This window comes from Rhinoraja longicauda, chromosome 21 (assembly GCF_053455715.1).
Source record: "Rhinoraja longicauda isolate Sanriku21f chromosome 21, sRhiLon1.1, whole genome shotgun sequence".
In the NCBI taxonomy this organism is placed as follows: domain Eukaryota; kingdom Metazoa; phylum Chordata; class Chondrichthyes; order Rajiformes; family Arhynchobatidae; genus Rhinoraja; species Rhinoraja longicauda.
Genome location: NC_135973.1, coordinates 22248350 through 22264791, shown reverse-complemented (window position 1 = coordinate 22264791; position 16442 = coordinate 22248350). Strand labels below are relative to the sequence as shown.

Sequence of the window (16442 nt, the reverse complement as noted above, 5' to 3'; positions counted from 1 at the left end):
TTGGCGAGCATCTTAGCGTTATGGTTCTGAGGCATTGCTGATAATTCTCTGGCTCCCTGCCACCTTAACCCAGCGACATTTGGCTTACAACGCTCTCTTTTATATCTGACGTTCCTCATCCCTACTAACACACTGGTGTGTCACTGAGGTTATGCAGTATAAATAGACCATTGCTCAGTGAGCTGCATGCAATTTCAGAAGGACAGATTTTGAGCAAGATGGAGAAACATCTCCAGAATCTGGGTGGCGCAGGGGTAGCGTTGCCACCTCACAGCGCCAGAGACCCGGGTTCGATCCTGACTAGTAGTGCCGTCTGTACAGAGTTTGCACATTCTCCTACGTGACCACGTGGGTTTTCCCCAGGTGCTCCAGTTCCCTCCCACACTCCAAGGACGTACAGGTTTGTTGATTAATTGGCTTCGGTAAAATAGTAAATCGTCCCCAGTGTGTCGGATAATAATTCGTGCATGGGGATCGCTGGTCGGTGCGGACTCGGTGGGCCGAAGGGCCTGCCTCCACACTATCTCTGAAGTCTAAAATTCATGGCTCGACTGGCTAAATCGCGGTCTGGTTCGGTAATTCAAACGCTCAAGCACAAAGAAGGCTGCAGAAACTCCTTCACAGATACTGAGCTCCCCACCATCAAGCAGATCGAGAAAAGGCAATGCCTCATGGGGACAGCTAATTTAGTTTAGAGATAAATTCGGCCCACGCCAACTATCGATCACCCTTTCACACTGGTTCTCAGACAAGGGAGCACAGTTACAAGCAAGGGACTGGTCAGTTAAAACCAAGCACCGTAGAACTTTCTTTTCACTGTTGATAGTGAATCTCTGGAGATTTATGATGACTATGTCGTTTAGAAGTATATCAGTTTAGTTTAGAGATACAGCGTGGAAACAGGCCCTTCAGCCCTCCGAGTCCATGCCGATCAGCGATCACCTCGTACACGAGCACTATCCTACACACGAGGGACCATTTACAATTTACAGAAGCCAATTCTACAGGCCATCAAGTCTAGACCAACCATCAACCACCTATTGCTACATTATTTTAGGTTTAATTAGAGATACAATGTTGGAACAGGCCCTTCATTTGAATTCTCCCATGCTGCATCTCTCCGTGACTCTACTACTATGAGCCCTGGTCAATATCTCCCCCAGCATAATGCACAAAAACAGATCCAATGATGTAGGAAGGCACTGCAGATGCTGGTTTGCACCCAAGACACACACAAAATGCTGGAGCAACTCAGCGGGTCAGGCAGTATTTCTGGAGGAAAGGAATAGGTGACGTTTCGGGTCGAGACCCTTCTTATCCAACGGTGTTGTCTTATCACGATTGTGAGGGTTTGCTGTGCACAGAATGGGATTTGTGGAGGTGTACTTCATCCGGGGGGGGGGGGGCTGAGAACAAAGGGAGACCCGGCGGTGGGGGATGGGGGGCGGACTGCTGCCACGGACTGCTGGCAGGTAGATAGGACTGTCCGCTGAACTTTTGGTGAACAAAGCATTTCACTGCACGGTATACGTGCCAATAAATTATCATTGAATCGCCATTGAGTCATAATTATTTAATTATAGTCATTGAGTCACACGGCATGTAAACAGGCCCTTCATCCTGCTCGTCCCTACCCATTGACATGCGTTTGGCCCATATCCCTCTAAAAAGCGGCTTTAAACACTGAGCCTGAGAAAGAAGTTACATAAATGTCCACGTAGCCAGTGAAGTAAGCATTATCCCGGCATACATTCCCAGCAGATAGGGTATTCAATTCCTTCCATTCCTGACTGATAACCTGTGCTAATACAGAAGCTCTGCGGTATCAAGGTCACCATGGATATCTCCACAAGTTTGCTCATTTATATCTTGGAACTTTTGGACTAACAGCCCCTTATTTTAAGTTGCAGGATCTGTTGCTGCATGTTGATAACCCTTTATGGCTCTCCTTCAAGAGAGCACGGTGAAAAAGATAATAGATGCACTGTTGCACAGCTCCAGAGACACGGGTTCGATCCTGACCTCGGGTGCTGCCTGTGTGTGGAGTTTGCACATGCGTTCTCCCTGTGACCACATGGGTTTCCTCTGGTTTCCTCCCACATCCCAAAGACGTGTTTGATTGGAGGTCAATTGGCCCTCTGTAAATTGCCCTTAGTGTGTAGGGAGTGGATGCGAAAGTAGGATAACATGGAACTAGTGTGAACGGGTGAGCGATGGGCAGTGTGGACTTGGTGGGCTGAAGGGCCTGTTTCCTTGCTGCATCTCTAAACGAAACAAACAATTTGGTGCCAAGTATTACTCCTCCTCTACTACAATCATTCCGAAGAAGGGTCCCAACCCAAAACGTCACCTATCCATGTTCTATTCCATGATTCAATTCCATTGAATCTTTTGAATCATTGAAATGAATCCCCCGACTACAATCGGACTGAATAAGGGTCCCCACTGATCTCCAGGGATGCTGCCGGACCCGCTGAGTTACTCCAGCACTTTCTGCCTTTCTCCAGCCATAGCTAAAAGCCCGAGGTCCCTCGTGCAACCAAGGCAGTTTGTAGTTCAAGTTGCTGTTTGTCGCGTTCAATAGCCAGTGGGAATAGTGGGTGGGAATTGACAGACTCTGCCAGCATATGGGCTTCACGCGAATGAATGGATCGAGCTACACAAGCTCAGGACATCCAGTCCCCGTGTGCCGTGAAGCGTGATGCTGCCTCACGCCAGGGGGAGGCAACGTTTCAGATCGCAGCAGCTGAATTGGGCAGAGCCCAGTCCTGTTGACAGCAGTGTGTTAACAATGAGGCAACCCATTAGAGAGCGGCCCCTCTGGCCTCTGTCAGAACGGCCCTGTCCGTCCACTGAGATCCTGGAGAGTGCACGGAGGAGGTTTACCAGCGTTTCCCCCTCTCTTGATAAGTTCACGTGAGGTAGGGTCACAGCAGGCAAATGACTCTGTGCGTTTACCCGATCTATCCCCTCTCATGATCTTGCACACCAGTGTAAAAAGATAGGCGCAAAGTGCTGGAGTAACTCAGCGGGACAGGCAGCATCTCTGGAGGAAAGGAATAGGTGATGTTTCGGGTCGAGAAACATCTTCAGACTGAGAGTCCGAGTGTAAAAAGAGGTTTGTTAGGCCAAACGAACAAAAGGGTTATTCGGAGTGGCATCAATGGAGCGCGTTTAATGACAATTCACATCTACTGTCCAGCAGCAGCAGTGGCCAGAGAGGTCACAAGGAAAGGTACTCACTTCATCGGCTTGAAGAGGGCCTGGCCATAGTTTTGGAACGTCATGATGAGTTTCAGCTGAGTGCCTCCAGATTTCATCACTGTGAGGTGAAAAACAAACGGGCGGTCAACTAAAACGCACACCTCATTCAAAACGCAAACCGCCATTTGGCAACTTGAGAATTTAGAGAAGTGACTTGCATTTCCACAGCGCCAAAGCAGATAGCGATCGACTTTTGTGGAAGGCTCCATTGCAATCACGTATTGTCTTTCTGCTGACTGGTTAGCACGCAACAAAGATTTCTCACTGTACCTCAGTTCACATGACGATAAATTCAATCCAAACTCAAACTCAAACTATTCCCATCTCTTTCAGGATTTTCGTTATCACTGGAGTAACTCAACGGGCCGAGCAGCATCGGGAGAGGGAATGGACAAGCAATGTTTCAGGTTGAGACCCTTCTTCAGACTGATTATAGAAGAGAGCAGGGGGAGAGGAGAGAGAGGAAATGTCCCCTGTATGAGTGGGGATCGCATTGGAACTTATCAAATAGTGAATGGCCTGGATAGAGTGGGTGGGGAGAGGATGTTTCCACTACAGAGAGAGTGTAGGACATGAGGGCACAGCCTCAGAATCAAAGGACATACCTTTAGAAAGGAGATGAGGAGGAATTTCTTTACTCAGGGGGTGGTGAATCTGTGGAATTCATTGCCACAGACGGCTGTGGAGGCCAAGTCATTGGATATTTTTAAGGCAGAGATTGACAGATTCTTGATTAGTACGGGTGTCAGGGGTTATGGGGGGAAGGCAGGAGAATGGGGTTGAGAGGGAAAGACAGATCAGCCATGATTGAATGGCGGCGCAAACTTGATGGGCTGAATGGCCCAATTCTTAACCATCCTCCTCCACCTTAGGAACATGAATTTCCGAACGATAGCTGCCCTCCAACTTCACATTTCACTCCTTTTCTCTCCTTATATGACACCCTTTAGTCTCCATTTTTTTGGGGGGGGCTTTTAGTTTTTAGAGAGAGAGAGAGAGAGATATGGTGTGGAAATAGGCCCTTCAGCCCATCGAATCCACACTGACCAGCAATCACCCGTTCACTCTAGCTCTATCCTACATCATCCTGGAACCCAAGCAGTCGCAGGGAGAACGTACAGCCTCCGTACAGACAGTACCCGAGGTCAGGATCGAACCTGGGTCTCTGGCGCTGTGAGGCAGCAGCTCTACCAGCTGCGCCACCTTGCCACCCCTTGCACAACCGTGGTCTACAGATGGCATACAATGCAACACTGACGGAAGGAAGGAATTCTTCGCCCTGATCAGATCAAATCTCTGCTCCGTCCTCCAGACGCTGGCCATTTTAAGATGAAAATATTGATTTTCATATTAAGAGCAGGCTAACCTTGGCATCTCGCCTGTGTACATAATCTCTCATCTTCCCTCAGCCACCGTGGGAAGAGATTGCGATCGTCTGCAGGGTTCCATGGATTTTACAGCAGGTTTTCTCTCATTGTACGTACCGGAAAATATTTGCAGCTGACCTTGGGGGAGAGAAAAGCAATCTGTGCTCTGTTCTCTGAAGATGAGAATGTCATCTTGAATTAACCAGAGACACATCGGATATTCCTGGAGAAATCAGTGGAGCAAAATAGGCCGACAAGCTAGCAGCCCACTGATCTGTCTTCATATCAGACAATTTATGTAATGTGCTAATGGTGTCAGTCCTTGGCATTAACCCTCCTGTCAGACAGAACCCCTTCCTCTGTGGCATTGAATGTGGAACAGTACAGCTCAGGAACAGGCCCTTCGGCCCACACCGCCTGTGCTGGGCTTGATCCTGACCTCAGGTGCTGTTTGTAGTGTGGGGTTTGATTTTTTAGATTTTTTAGATTTAGAGATACAGCGCGGAAACAGGCCCTTCTGCCCACCGGGTCCGTGCCGCCCAGCGATCCCCGCACATTAACACTATCCTACACACACTAGGGACAATTTTTTTTTTTTTTACATTTGCCCAGCCAATTAACCTACATGCCTGTACGTCTTTGGAGTGTGGGAGGAAACCAAAGATCTCGGAGAAAACCCACGCAGGTCACGGGGAAAACGTACAAACTCCGTACAGACGGCGCCCGTAGTCAGGATCGAACCTGAGTCTCCGGCGCTGCATTCGCTGTAAGGCAGCAACTCTACCGCTGCCCCACCGTGCCGCACGTACTTGCTGTTCAAGGCGGCAGCACAGTGGCGCAGCTTTTAGAGCTGTTGCCTCACAGTGCCAGGGACCCGGGTTCCACCCTGACCTCAGGCGCTGGAGTTTGCATGTTCTCCCTGTGTCCGTGCGGGTTTCCTCTGGGTGCAGGTTTGTTGCACCAGTCTAAAAGGAGGGTCCTGACCCGAAACGGTCTTATATCCAAAAAGCGGACTATTTCTCCCTCCACAGATGCTGCCTGACTTTAGACTTTAGCGGAAACAGGCCCTTCGGCCCACTGAGTCCACGCCGACCAGCACCGTCCCACACTAGGGACGGCTTACAATTTTGACCAAAAGCCAATTAACCTACAAACCTGCACGTCTTTGGGGTGTGGGAGGAAACCAGAACACCCAGAGAAAGCCCACGCGGTCACAGGCAGAACATGCAATCTCCGTACAGACAGCATCCGTAGTCAGAATGGAAGCCGGGCCTCTAGTGCTGCTGTAGGGCAGCAACTCTACCGCTGTGCCACTGTGATGGCAGTGAAGTGCACAACCACAAACAGGTTTGACACGGCAAGCACAGAGAAGGGTATGTCTCGACTTGTCAGGAATGATCCAGGCAGGAGTTTGGGAGAGTGTGACGAAGCTCTATTCTGCAGGGATACTGAGGGGCTGGGGTGGAGTTGAACCCCGGCGATTTAACATCCGGGTGGGTGGGGGGGGGAGGGTTAAAGACACAGTGAAGAAAGACAGGGTGTGTGGATGGGAGGGAGGGAAGTGAGAAGGGACGAGAACCAGCACAGGCTTGTTGGGGCAAGGGAGCCCAGACCTGCCCTGATATATGTGTAGAGAACAAAACTGATTGATGAGGCTGCAGAGATCTGTGCATGCCGGCTCACAACTGCCCAGAGGGAGTACTGCTCTCGCCAATGGTGCAGCTGGGTGAATAGTTCAGATTAGTTTTGTTTATTGTCACGTGTACCGTACAGTGAGAAGCTTTTGTTGCGTGCTAACCAGACAGCGGAAAGCCTATACCTAATTACAGCTGAGCCGTTCACAGTGTACAGAGACACGATGAAGGGAATAACGTTTAGTGCATGATAAAGTCCAATAAAGTCCGATTAAAGATAGTCTGAGGGTCTCCAATGAGGACCGCTCTCTAGTTCGTGATAGGACGGTTCAGTTGCCTGATTACAGCTGGGAAGAAACTGTCCCCGAATCTGGAGGTGTGTGTTTTCACACTTCAGTACCACTTGCCTGTTGGGGGAGAGGAGAAGAGGGAGTGACTGGACTGAGACTGGTCCTTGATTATGCTGGCGGATGAATCCTAGAGAGAGGGCGGACACAAATATAGGGGATCTAAAGAATATACATCCATCTAGAAGGTAGGGCGGAACAGTGCCACAGCAGTATAGTTGCAGCCTGACAGCGCCAGAGACCAGGGTTCGATCCTGACTGTGGGTTCTGTCGATACGGGGTTTGTATGCCATCCCTGTGACTGCGTGGATTTTCTCCGGGTGCTCCGGTTTCGTCCCACACTCCAAAGATGTACAGGTTGGCGGGTTGATTGGCTTCAGTAAAGTTGTAAAATGTCCCTAGTGTGTAGGATGGAGCTAGTGTACGGGGTGATCGCTGGTCGGCACAGACTCGGTGGGCCAAAGGGCTTGTTCACGCAACGTGTCTCTAAACTCTAAACAAAATACTGGGATAACTCAGTATGTCAGGCAGCATCTCTGGAGAACATGGATAGGTGACCTTTTGAGCTAAACCCAGAACAAATCAGGGTCAGACTAAATCAACTCATGCTCTGGTAATCATTGGCTTGATTGTAATCATGTATAGTCTTTCCGCCGACTGGTTGGCACACAACAAAAAGCTTTTCACTGAACCTTGGTACACGTGACAATAACATACTATACTAAACTAGTTAGGGTCCAGCCCTGAAATGTCACCTATCCATGTCCTCCAGAGATGCTGCCTGACCCGCTGAGTTACTCCAGCACTTTGTGTCCTTTTTGTAAACCAGAATCTGCATTACATTTAGGTTTATTATTGTTACATTTACCGAGGTTTGCTTTGCATGTTATCTAATCTAGTCAGATAATACTATACGTAAATGCAATCAAGCCAAACTCAAATATCATACATAGAACAAAGGTGCAGAATACAGTTCTCAGCATTGTAGCGCATCTGCTCCAGAGACAAAGTCCAATGTCCACTAAGGGGTAGAGGTGAATCAGACAGTACCCTCGCTTATGGAAGGACCGATCAGAAGCCTGATAACATTAGTTAGTTTCGTTTATTGTCACGTGCACCGACGTACATGAAAAGCGTGCTATCCAGTCAGCGGAAAGACTCTACATGATTACAATCGAGTGTGCAGATACAGGAGAAAGGGAATCATGTTTAGTGCAAGATAAAGTCCAGTAAAGTCCGATTAAAGATAGTCCTGTTCAATTGCCTGATAACAGCTATGAAGAAACTGTCCCTGAATCTGGAGATATGTACTTTCACAACAGAGGGGAAGAAGCTATCCCTGAGTCTGGTGGCGTACGCTTTCAAGCCTCTGTTTCTTCTGCCGGATGGGCGCGGTGAGAAGGAGGAACGAACGGGATGGGACAAGCCTTTGATTACGTTGGCTGCTGTTACAAGGCAGCGTGATGTGTAGATGGAGTCAATGGTGGGGAAATCTGGTCTGTGTGATGGACTGGGCAACATCCACAACTCTCTGCAATTTCTCATTATAACTGTTGCACGCTTCTCATTTATTTTTTAATTCAAAGGCACAAAAGCAACCTTTTCTATCAGATAGCATTGTGACCCGGTCTCCTGTGGGTTATTGTGAAATTAAAATTCCCTGATTGAAATGCAACCGCACTCCCATTTCCTATCTCTCGCTTGGCTATTATAAAACTGCAACTCATTCATTGCTCTGGCGTTACCCTGGGTTGTCTTACAGGCTGCAGGCAATCAACATGCATCTCCTTTTAACCGTCAAAGTGACTCGTTTTTTTTCTAGTGAAATTATTTATTGCGGTCAAAAAGCAGATGCATTTAATTGGAAGCTGTTCCAATCAATGTGACTGATTTGTACGTAAAACACAAAATGCTGGAGTAACTCAGCGGGTCAGGCAGCATCTGCTGTTTGGAGGGTCTGAAGAAGGGTACCGAGCTGAAATGTCACCTAGCCATGTTCTCCAGTGATGCTGCCCGACCCGCTGAGTTACTCCAGCACTCTGTGCCTTTCTTTGTGTGAATGGAATGGACGGGCGAAGTTTCGGGTCGGGATCCTTCTTCAGAACTCCTTATGATCATGAACTCAGCAGGTCAGGCAGCATCTGTGGTGGGAATAGACAGGCGACGTTTCAGGGTGAGACCCACTCTGAAGAAGGGTGGGACTGGGGGCGACGTTGACAAGAGCTGCTGCCTCACGGTTCCCGTGTCCTGGGTTCAATCCTGACCACGTGTGCTGTCCGTGTGTAGTTTGCATGTTCTCCCTGTGACTGCATGGGTTTCCAGTGCTCCGGTTTCCTCCCACATCCCCAAGATGTGCTGGTTTGTAGGGTCTTATATCCGAAATGTGGACTATTTCTCTCTCCTCAGATGCTGCCTGATTTTAGAGATACAGTGCGAGAACAGGCCCTTCGGCCCATCGAGTCCACTCTGACCAGTGATCACTCCGCACCCAGGCACTATCCTACCCGCTGGGGACCATTTACAATTTTTACCAAAAGCAGGCAGGTGGGACGAGTGTAGGTGGGGCATGTTGGTCGGTGTGGGCAAGTTGGGCCGAAGGGCCTGTATGACTCTATGACCACATTTCCAAGCACAATTTTCAAGTCTGCTCTACTTCCTTCTTCAACCCATAACCCCAAACATTGACAAGCAACGTCACCAACATCTGTCTCAAAGCAATGCCAGCTCTCCATATCCTCTGGCATCCTCTACAGTTGTAATGATGTACTTGGAAACTCCAACTGCTCATGTGGCGCACCAATATTCTCACCACACCTGATCTATGCTTTAGTTCCAACTGGTTTTGGCTACTTTTATCCCTTTTAACTTGAACAATCTTGTTATGAACCTTTTTTTGCTTTTATAGTTAAATATATCATGCCTTCCGCATTCTTACTCCTCTGTGTCTAAATAATTCCGCCACCAACTCTATTTCCCCTCTCCAGCTTTAATGCAAGACTTCCGAGAGGCAGCGCGGTAAACAGGCCCTTCTGCCCACCGAGTCCGTGCCGACCAGCGATCACCCACACACCAGCCCCATCCTACACAATACGGACAATTTACAATTTTATTGAAGCCAATTAACCTACAAAACCTGTACCATCTTTGGAGTGTGGGATGAAATTGGAGCACCCGGAGAAAACCCACGCAGTCACAGGGAGAACGTGCAAACTCCGTACAGACAGTACCCGTACTCAGGATCGAACCAGAGTCTCTGACGCTGGGAGGCAGCAGCTCTACCAGCTGCGCCACTGTGACCAATGGCGTACAACAGCATCAAGTGCCAGGATCCTCACTGCTTGTAGTACACAAATTGTTTGGATGTGAATGCAGGAAGTATAATTAGTAAGTTTGCAGATGACACGATTGTTGATGTTGTTAACAGAAAGGAGGATGGTTGTAGGCTACAGGATGGTATTGATCAGTCGGCATGATGGCAGAGCAAGGGCAGGTGGAATTTAATCCTGATAAGAACAAGGTGAAGTAGTTTAGGAGGTCAAATAAAAATTGAATGATGGGCCCCAGGGGAGTGTTGAGGAACAAGGAGAACTTGGTGTATATGTCCAAGGACCAATAAAGGTTGCAGCACATGTAGACAGGGTGATGAAGAAGGAAGAGGTACAGCACTATGGCACAGCCGTAGAGTTGCTGCCATACAGTGCCAGAGACCCGGGTCTGATCCTGACTATGGTTGCTGTCTGTCTGTACAGAGGTTGTACGTTGTACGTTCTTCCCCTGACTGCGTGGGTTTTCTCTCCAGCTTCCTCCCACATTCCAAAGGCAAGCGGGTTTGTAGGTTAATTTGTTGCTGTCAATTGCTCCTCGTGTGTAGGGAGTAGATGCGAAAATGGGATGATTTCGAACTAGTCAACAAGTCATCGTTGGTCGGCTTGGGCTCAGTGGGCCAAAGGGCCTGTTTGGACGCTGTATCTCCAAACTAAACTGTTTGGTTTTCCTCAGGGCAGAGTCGATTGAGGAAAGACCTGATAGAGGTGTACAAGATAATGAAGCACACAGATAAGGCTATATTCAGAAACACTTCATCATAGAAGTGATTACTGGTCAGCAGGGGCAGGATGGGCCGAAGGGCCTGTTTCTGTGCAGTCTGACTCTGGGATTCTGTTATTGAAACCAGAAGTGGAGAGGCCTTGACATTAAATTGGGAACAAAAGGGGGGGGGGGGGGAATCTTCCCTTATGAAAATCTGATCTGATTGTAACTTAATATGATTGCTTATAACGTTAAAACAGGTCGCGCACGTAATTAAGACTACTATTAGAGGGGATTGAATGTAAGAGTATAAAAACCAACATATAAAGTTGTAATGCAATTGGATAATTGGCCTGTTTCATTGCTCGACCAGCGCACAAGGAGGCCAATTAGTCAAACGAGTTTGCTGGCGCCTTGGTCGAGCTATTCAATTAGTCCAATCCCATTCCCAATCCCTGTGGCCTCATAACTTCCCCATCAAGTTTAGTCCAATTGACTTCTGCACATTCCTTTGAATGCCCTTCCAAAAGTCCATTCCTTATCACAACCACTTAGTCACACAGTCGTACAGCATGGAAACAGGTTATTTGGCCCAACTTGCCCATGCCAACCAACATGTCCCCATCTCCACTAGTCCCATCTAGGCCTTTCATTATTCAGTAGGTTTCAATGAGATCGCGCTCCCCCTCATCTTTATAACCTCCAGTGAGTACAGTCCCAGAGCCATTGCCCGTTCCTCATACCTTAACCCAATCATCCCCTGGATTGTTTAGTATAGAGATGCGTGAGACTGTGGCGCAGGGGGTAGAGCTGCTGCCTTACAGCGCCGGAGACCGTGAGCCAAAGGGCCTGTTTCCATGCTGTATTCGTAAGCTAAACTTAACCAAACTAAAAAGATACAGCTTGGAAACAGTGCTTCACCCACTGAGTCTGCACCAACCAACAATCACCCCACACACTGGTTCTGTCCCACACACCAGGGACAATTTTACAGGCCAATTAACCTACAAACATGCCTGTATTTGGAATGTAGGAGGAAACCAGAGCACCCGAAAGAAACCAACCCAGGCAGTCACAAGGAGAACAGGCAAACTCCGCGCAGACAACACCCGTAGTCAGGATCAAACCCGAGTCTCCGGCACTGTAAGGCAGCAAATCAATGCCCCTTATTCTCATAAAAGTGTTGGCATGGAATGAAGATAGGTTACGACAGAGTCACGGAGTCATACATCACGGAAACAGGCTATTCGGCCCAACTCGTCCATACTATCCAAGATCACCATATAGAAGAAAGACGGTTGAGATAAATGTATCTTCCTCGGGCTCCAAGGCCCAGTTCTCAACTCCATGCACTTGTTGATGGTTGAAATGCAAGTCGTGGAGCATGGGATGGTATGTGTAAAGTATCTGAGATTGCCGATGGCATGAGGGATGGGGAGAGGACCAGTGATGGTGAGCACATTAAGACTCTGCAACACCATATAAATGGGTTGGGTCATTAGCAAAAACTTGGCAAGTGGAGTTCAATGTGGGAAAGTGGGAGGATATGAACTTTGATACGAGGAATCCAAAAGACAGATCATTATCTCCATGGAGAGAGAGTCAACAGGTGAGTGAGAGACAGAGAGATCTAGTTGTTCTTGAGAATGAATCATCGCTGGCAGGTGCAGTAATTAGTTAGAAAGGCAAGTGGCACATTGGCCTTCAGTGCAAGGGAGTTTAGTTTAGTTTAAGCTACACACAAAATGCTGAAGTAACTCAGCAGGACGGGCAGCATCTCCGGAGAGAAGGAATGGGGGATGTTTCGGGTCCAGACCCTTCTTCAGACTGAGAGTCAGAGGAAAGGGAAATGAGAGATATAGACAGCAATAGAGAGAGAGAGAGAGAGAGAGCTTAGTTTTGTTTAGTTTAGTCGAGATACAGCGCAGAAACAGGCCCTTCGGCCCACCGAGTTTGCGCCGACCAGTGATCCTCGCACTCCAACACTATCCTCACACACTAGGGATAATTCACATTATTCCAAAGCCAATTAACTTCCAAATCTGTACGTCTTTGGAGTGTGGGAGGAAACCGAAGAACCATGAGAAAATCCATGCAGGTCAGGGAGAGAATGTACAAACTCCGTACAAACAGCACCCGTGGTCAGATTTGAACCCGGGTCTCTGGCGCACTTAAGAATTTGGAGACAGGGCAGTGTTAGAGATAGGACATTTTAAAAACTTTTAGGTCAATGCATGTATATGCAAGGGATGGAGGGATATGGATCATGTGCAGGAAGATAAATGTTGGTCTTGGCATCATGTTTGACACAGACATTGTAGGTCATAGAGCCTGTTCCTGTGCAGTAATGAGTGTCGTGTATTTTATTCAGTTTTGGTTAGCCTGTTATAGGAAAGATGTTGTTAAGTTGGAAAGGGTGCAGAGATTTATGAGAGTGTTGCCAGGACTCGAAGGCCTGAGCGACAGGGAGAGGTTGAGCAGGCTGGGGCTTTATTCCTTGGAGCTCAAGAGGATGTGGAGTGAGCTTATAGAGGTGTATAAGATCATGAGGGGAATAGATTGGGTATATGCGCAGAAGATTTGCGCGGGATGGGGTGGGGGGGGGGGGGGGGTGTGTGGACAGGGACAGTTGAGGCAGGGTGTGTCCCAACTTTTAAGAAATAGTAGACAGGTACATGGATAGGAGATGTTTGGAGGCATATGGACCAAACGTTGGCAGGTGGGACCGGTGTAGCCGGGACATGTGGTCAGTGTGGGCAAGTTGGGCTGAAGTGTCTGTTTCCACACTGTATCACTCAATGACTCTATGATAGACACAAAGTGTTGGAGTAACCCAGCGGGGAAGGCAGAAACTCTGGAGAAAAAGGATGGGTGATTTTTCGGGTCAGAACCCAACTTCAGACCTTTTTTCAAACGCGCAGAGTCTTTTACATAGAGTAGGGGGAATCAAGAACCAGAGGACATAGGTTTATGGTGAGGGGGGAAAGATTTAATAGGCACCTGAGAGACAAAGAGTGGTATATATATGGAACAGGCTGACGGAGGAGGTGGTTGAGACAGGTATTATTACAACGTTTAAAAAACATTTGGACAGGTACAAGGACAGGATAGGTTGAGAGGGATATGGGCCAAATGCAGGCAGGTGGGACTAACCTAGATGGGGATGTTGGTTGACATTGGGTAAGTTCCAACTTCAGACGGTGTGGAGAAGCTGCAAGTGCACGATGTGATAGGGATGGGTGACAGGAGCGTTGGGTGAAGGACAGGTCCACCACCGATTTCCCCCGCATCTGATGGTCGGGCCCCTGCTTTATTCCGGACACAATCACGAGGGCGCACTTGAAATCCCCCCCAAAAAGTTCCACCGAAAATGTGGCGCCAAATGTGGTGAGGCGGCCGATGCTGACCTCACCGGGGCTTCGGCGGCCGATCCTGACCTCACCGGGGCTTCGGCGGCCAATTTGCGGGTGGAGTCTGCCCTCTAGTCGCCGGGGCTCTGGAACTCCGGCCCGGCTGGAGCCGGCAGATCCGTTCCCATGGCCGACCTTTGAGCCGGTATCTCGGCTAACCAGCGGCCGAGGTGGAATGTTCTGGCACCGTTGGACACCTCTCGGAGGCCGGGACCTCTGCTGCTCCGGCAAAACGGATCATCCAGTAAAGGCTCCGGAACCAAGGGTGCCGGAAAATCGGCGGTGGACCGGTATTGAAATGGAGATGTGCTCACCAACACTGGAGATCTGCTGTGTAGCCAGGTCACCCAACAGCCCATCGATCGCAGGGTTGTGGCGGGAATACAACTCGTTGCGGTTTATCCCGATGTGAAACTTTAACCAGTTGGGATAGGAGTCAATGGAGGTCTCGCCACCAGGGGCCGCGTAACCCTCCTCTTCATTGGCCCTGAAACAGAAACGATTCACGAGTCAAACCCACCAGTCAACGCCAGTAGACAAAGAAAGAGACTGCCCCACAGCTGGGAGAGCTGCTGCCTCACTGCTCCAGAGACTCAGGTTCAATCCTGGCAATGGGTGCTGTCTGTGCGGAGTTTGTACGTTCTCCCTGCGACCGCATGGGTTTTACTCCGGGTGCTCCGGTTTCGTCCCACACTCCAAAGACGTACAAGTTTGTAGGTCAATTGACTGTGGTAAAATTGTAAATTGTCTCTAGTGTGTGTGGGATTGTGCTAGTGTACATTAGTGAGCATTTGTGAGCGTGGACTCAGTGGGCTGAAGGGCCTGTTTTCACACTGTATTTCTAAAGTGAACTAAACTGAGCTCCCTTGCACTTAATCCAAGCACATTTTTGCCCATTCCAATGTCTGACTGCAACCCCTTCCCTCCCAATGAAAACTAGACGAATGATATTGAGAAAAATAGTTTACTTTAGTTTATTGTCACTTGTACCGGGGTACAGTGAATAGCTTTTGTTGCGTGCTAACCAGTCAGCAGAAAGACAATACATGACCCATCTTCAGACTGAGACAATAGACAATAGACAATAGGTGCAGGAGTAGGCCATTCAGCCCTTCGAGCCAGCACCGCCATTCAATGCGATCATGGCTGATCACTCTCAATCAGTACCCCGTTCCTGCCTTCTCCCCATACCCCCTCACTCCGCTATCCTTAAGAGCTCTATCCAGCTCTCTCTTGAAAGCATCCAACGAACTGGCCTCCACTGCCTTCTGAGGCAGAGAATTCCACACCTTCACCACTCTCTGACTGAAAAAGTTCTTCCTCATCTCCGTTCTAAATGGCCTACCCCTTATTCTTAAACTGTGGCCCCTTGTTCTGGACTCCCCCAACATTGGGAACATGTTTCAATAGACAATAGACAATAGGTGCAGGAGTAGGCCATTTAGCCCTTCGAGCCAGCACCGCCATTCAATGCGATCATGGCTGATCACTCTCAATCAGTACCCCGTTCCTGCCTTCTCCCCATACCCCCTCACTCCGCTATCTTTAAGAGCTCTATCCAGCTCTCTCTTGAAAGCATCCAACGAACTGGCCTCCACTGCCTTCTGAGGCAGAGAATTCCACACCTTCACCACTCTCTGACTGAAAAAGTTCTTCCTCTAATGTGTCCAATCCCCTAATTATCTTATATGTTCCAATAAGATCCCCCCTCATCCTTCTAAATTCCAGTGTATACAAGCCTAATTGCTCCAGCCTTTCAACATATGCCAGTCCCGCCATTCCGGGAATTAACCTAGTGAACCTACGCTGCAACGCCCTCAATAGCAAGAATATCCTTCCTCAAATTTGGAGACCAAAACTGCACACAGTACTCCAGGTGCGGTCTCACCAGGGCCCGGTACAACTGTAGACGGATGGTATGGGTTGCGTCCACAACTTTGAATGAATTTGCCTAGCAAATAAGCCAGCTCCCTCATTGTTCATCAATAGTTTGCTGTTTCCTCCTCACCTCCAAAAGGGGGTTGAATTAAACTGCCAGTGGAAGTGACTGTTATCAGGCAATTGAACCATCCTACCAGCAATGAGAGAGCAGTCCTGGGCTACTATCTTCCTCATTGGAGACCCTTGGATTATCTTTGATCGGGCTTATATCTTGCACTAAACGCTATTCATGTTATTCCCTTTATCACGTACCTGTACACTGTGGACGGCTCGATTATAATCATGCATTGTCTTTCCGCTGACTGGTTAAACTCAAACTCCGATGATACAGGGCTACTACGTGCTGATCCTGGGAGTGGGATGTATGCCTTAAGGGAATGTCTGTCAAACCCTGTCCTTGGATTCTAATATCGTGAAGGTTAAAGAATGCTCCCGGATTTTACCACCGAA

General features: G+C 48.6%; 1 protein-coding gene across 1 annotated transcript in view; it reads right to left on the bottom strand.

Annotated features, from left to right (window-relative positions):
* The window catches only part of LOC144604048 (extracellular serine/threonine protein kinase FAM20C-like), a 47879-nt gene that overhangs the window by 26272 nt on the left and 5165 nt on the right, over positions 1-16442 (bottom strand). The window contains exons 2-3 of the mRNA XM_078418087.1: positions 14366-14538; positions 3244-3322 (exon numbers count right to left, since the gene is read on the bottom strand). Of these exons, the coding sequence (XP_078274213.1) occupies positions 3244-3322; positions 14366-14538 (252 nt within the window). The remainder of the gene's footprint in view (positions 1-3243; positions 3323-14365; positions 14539-16442) is intronic.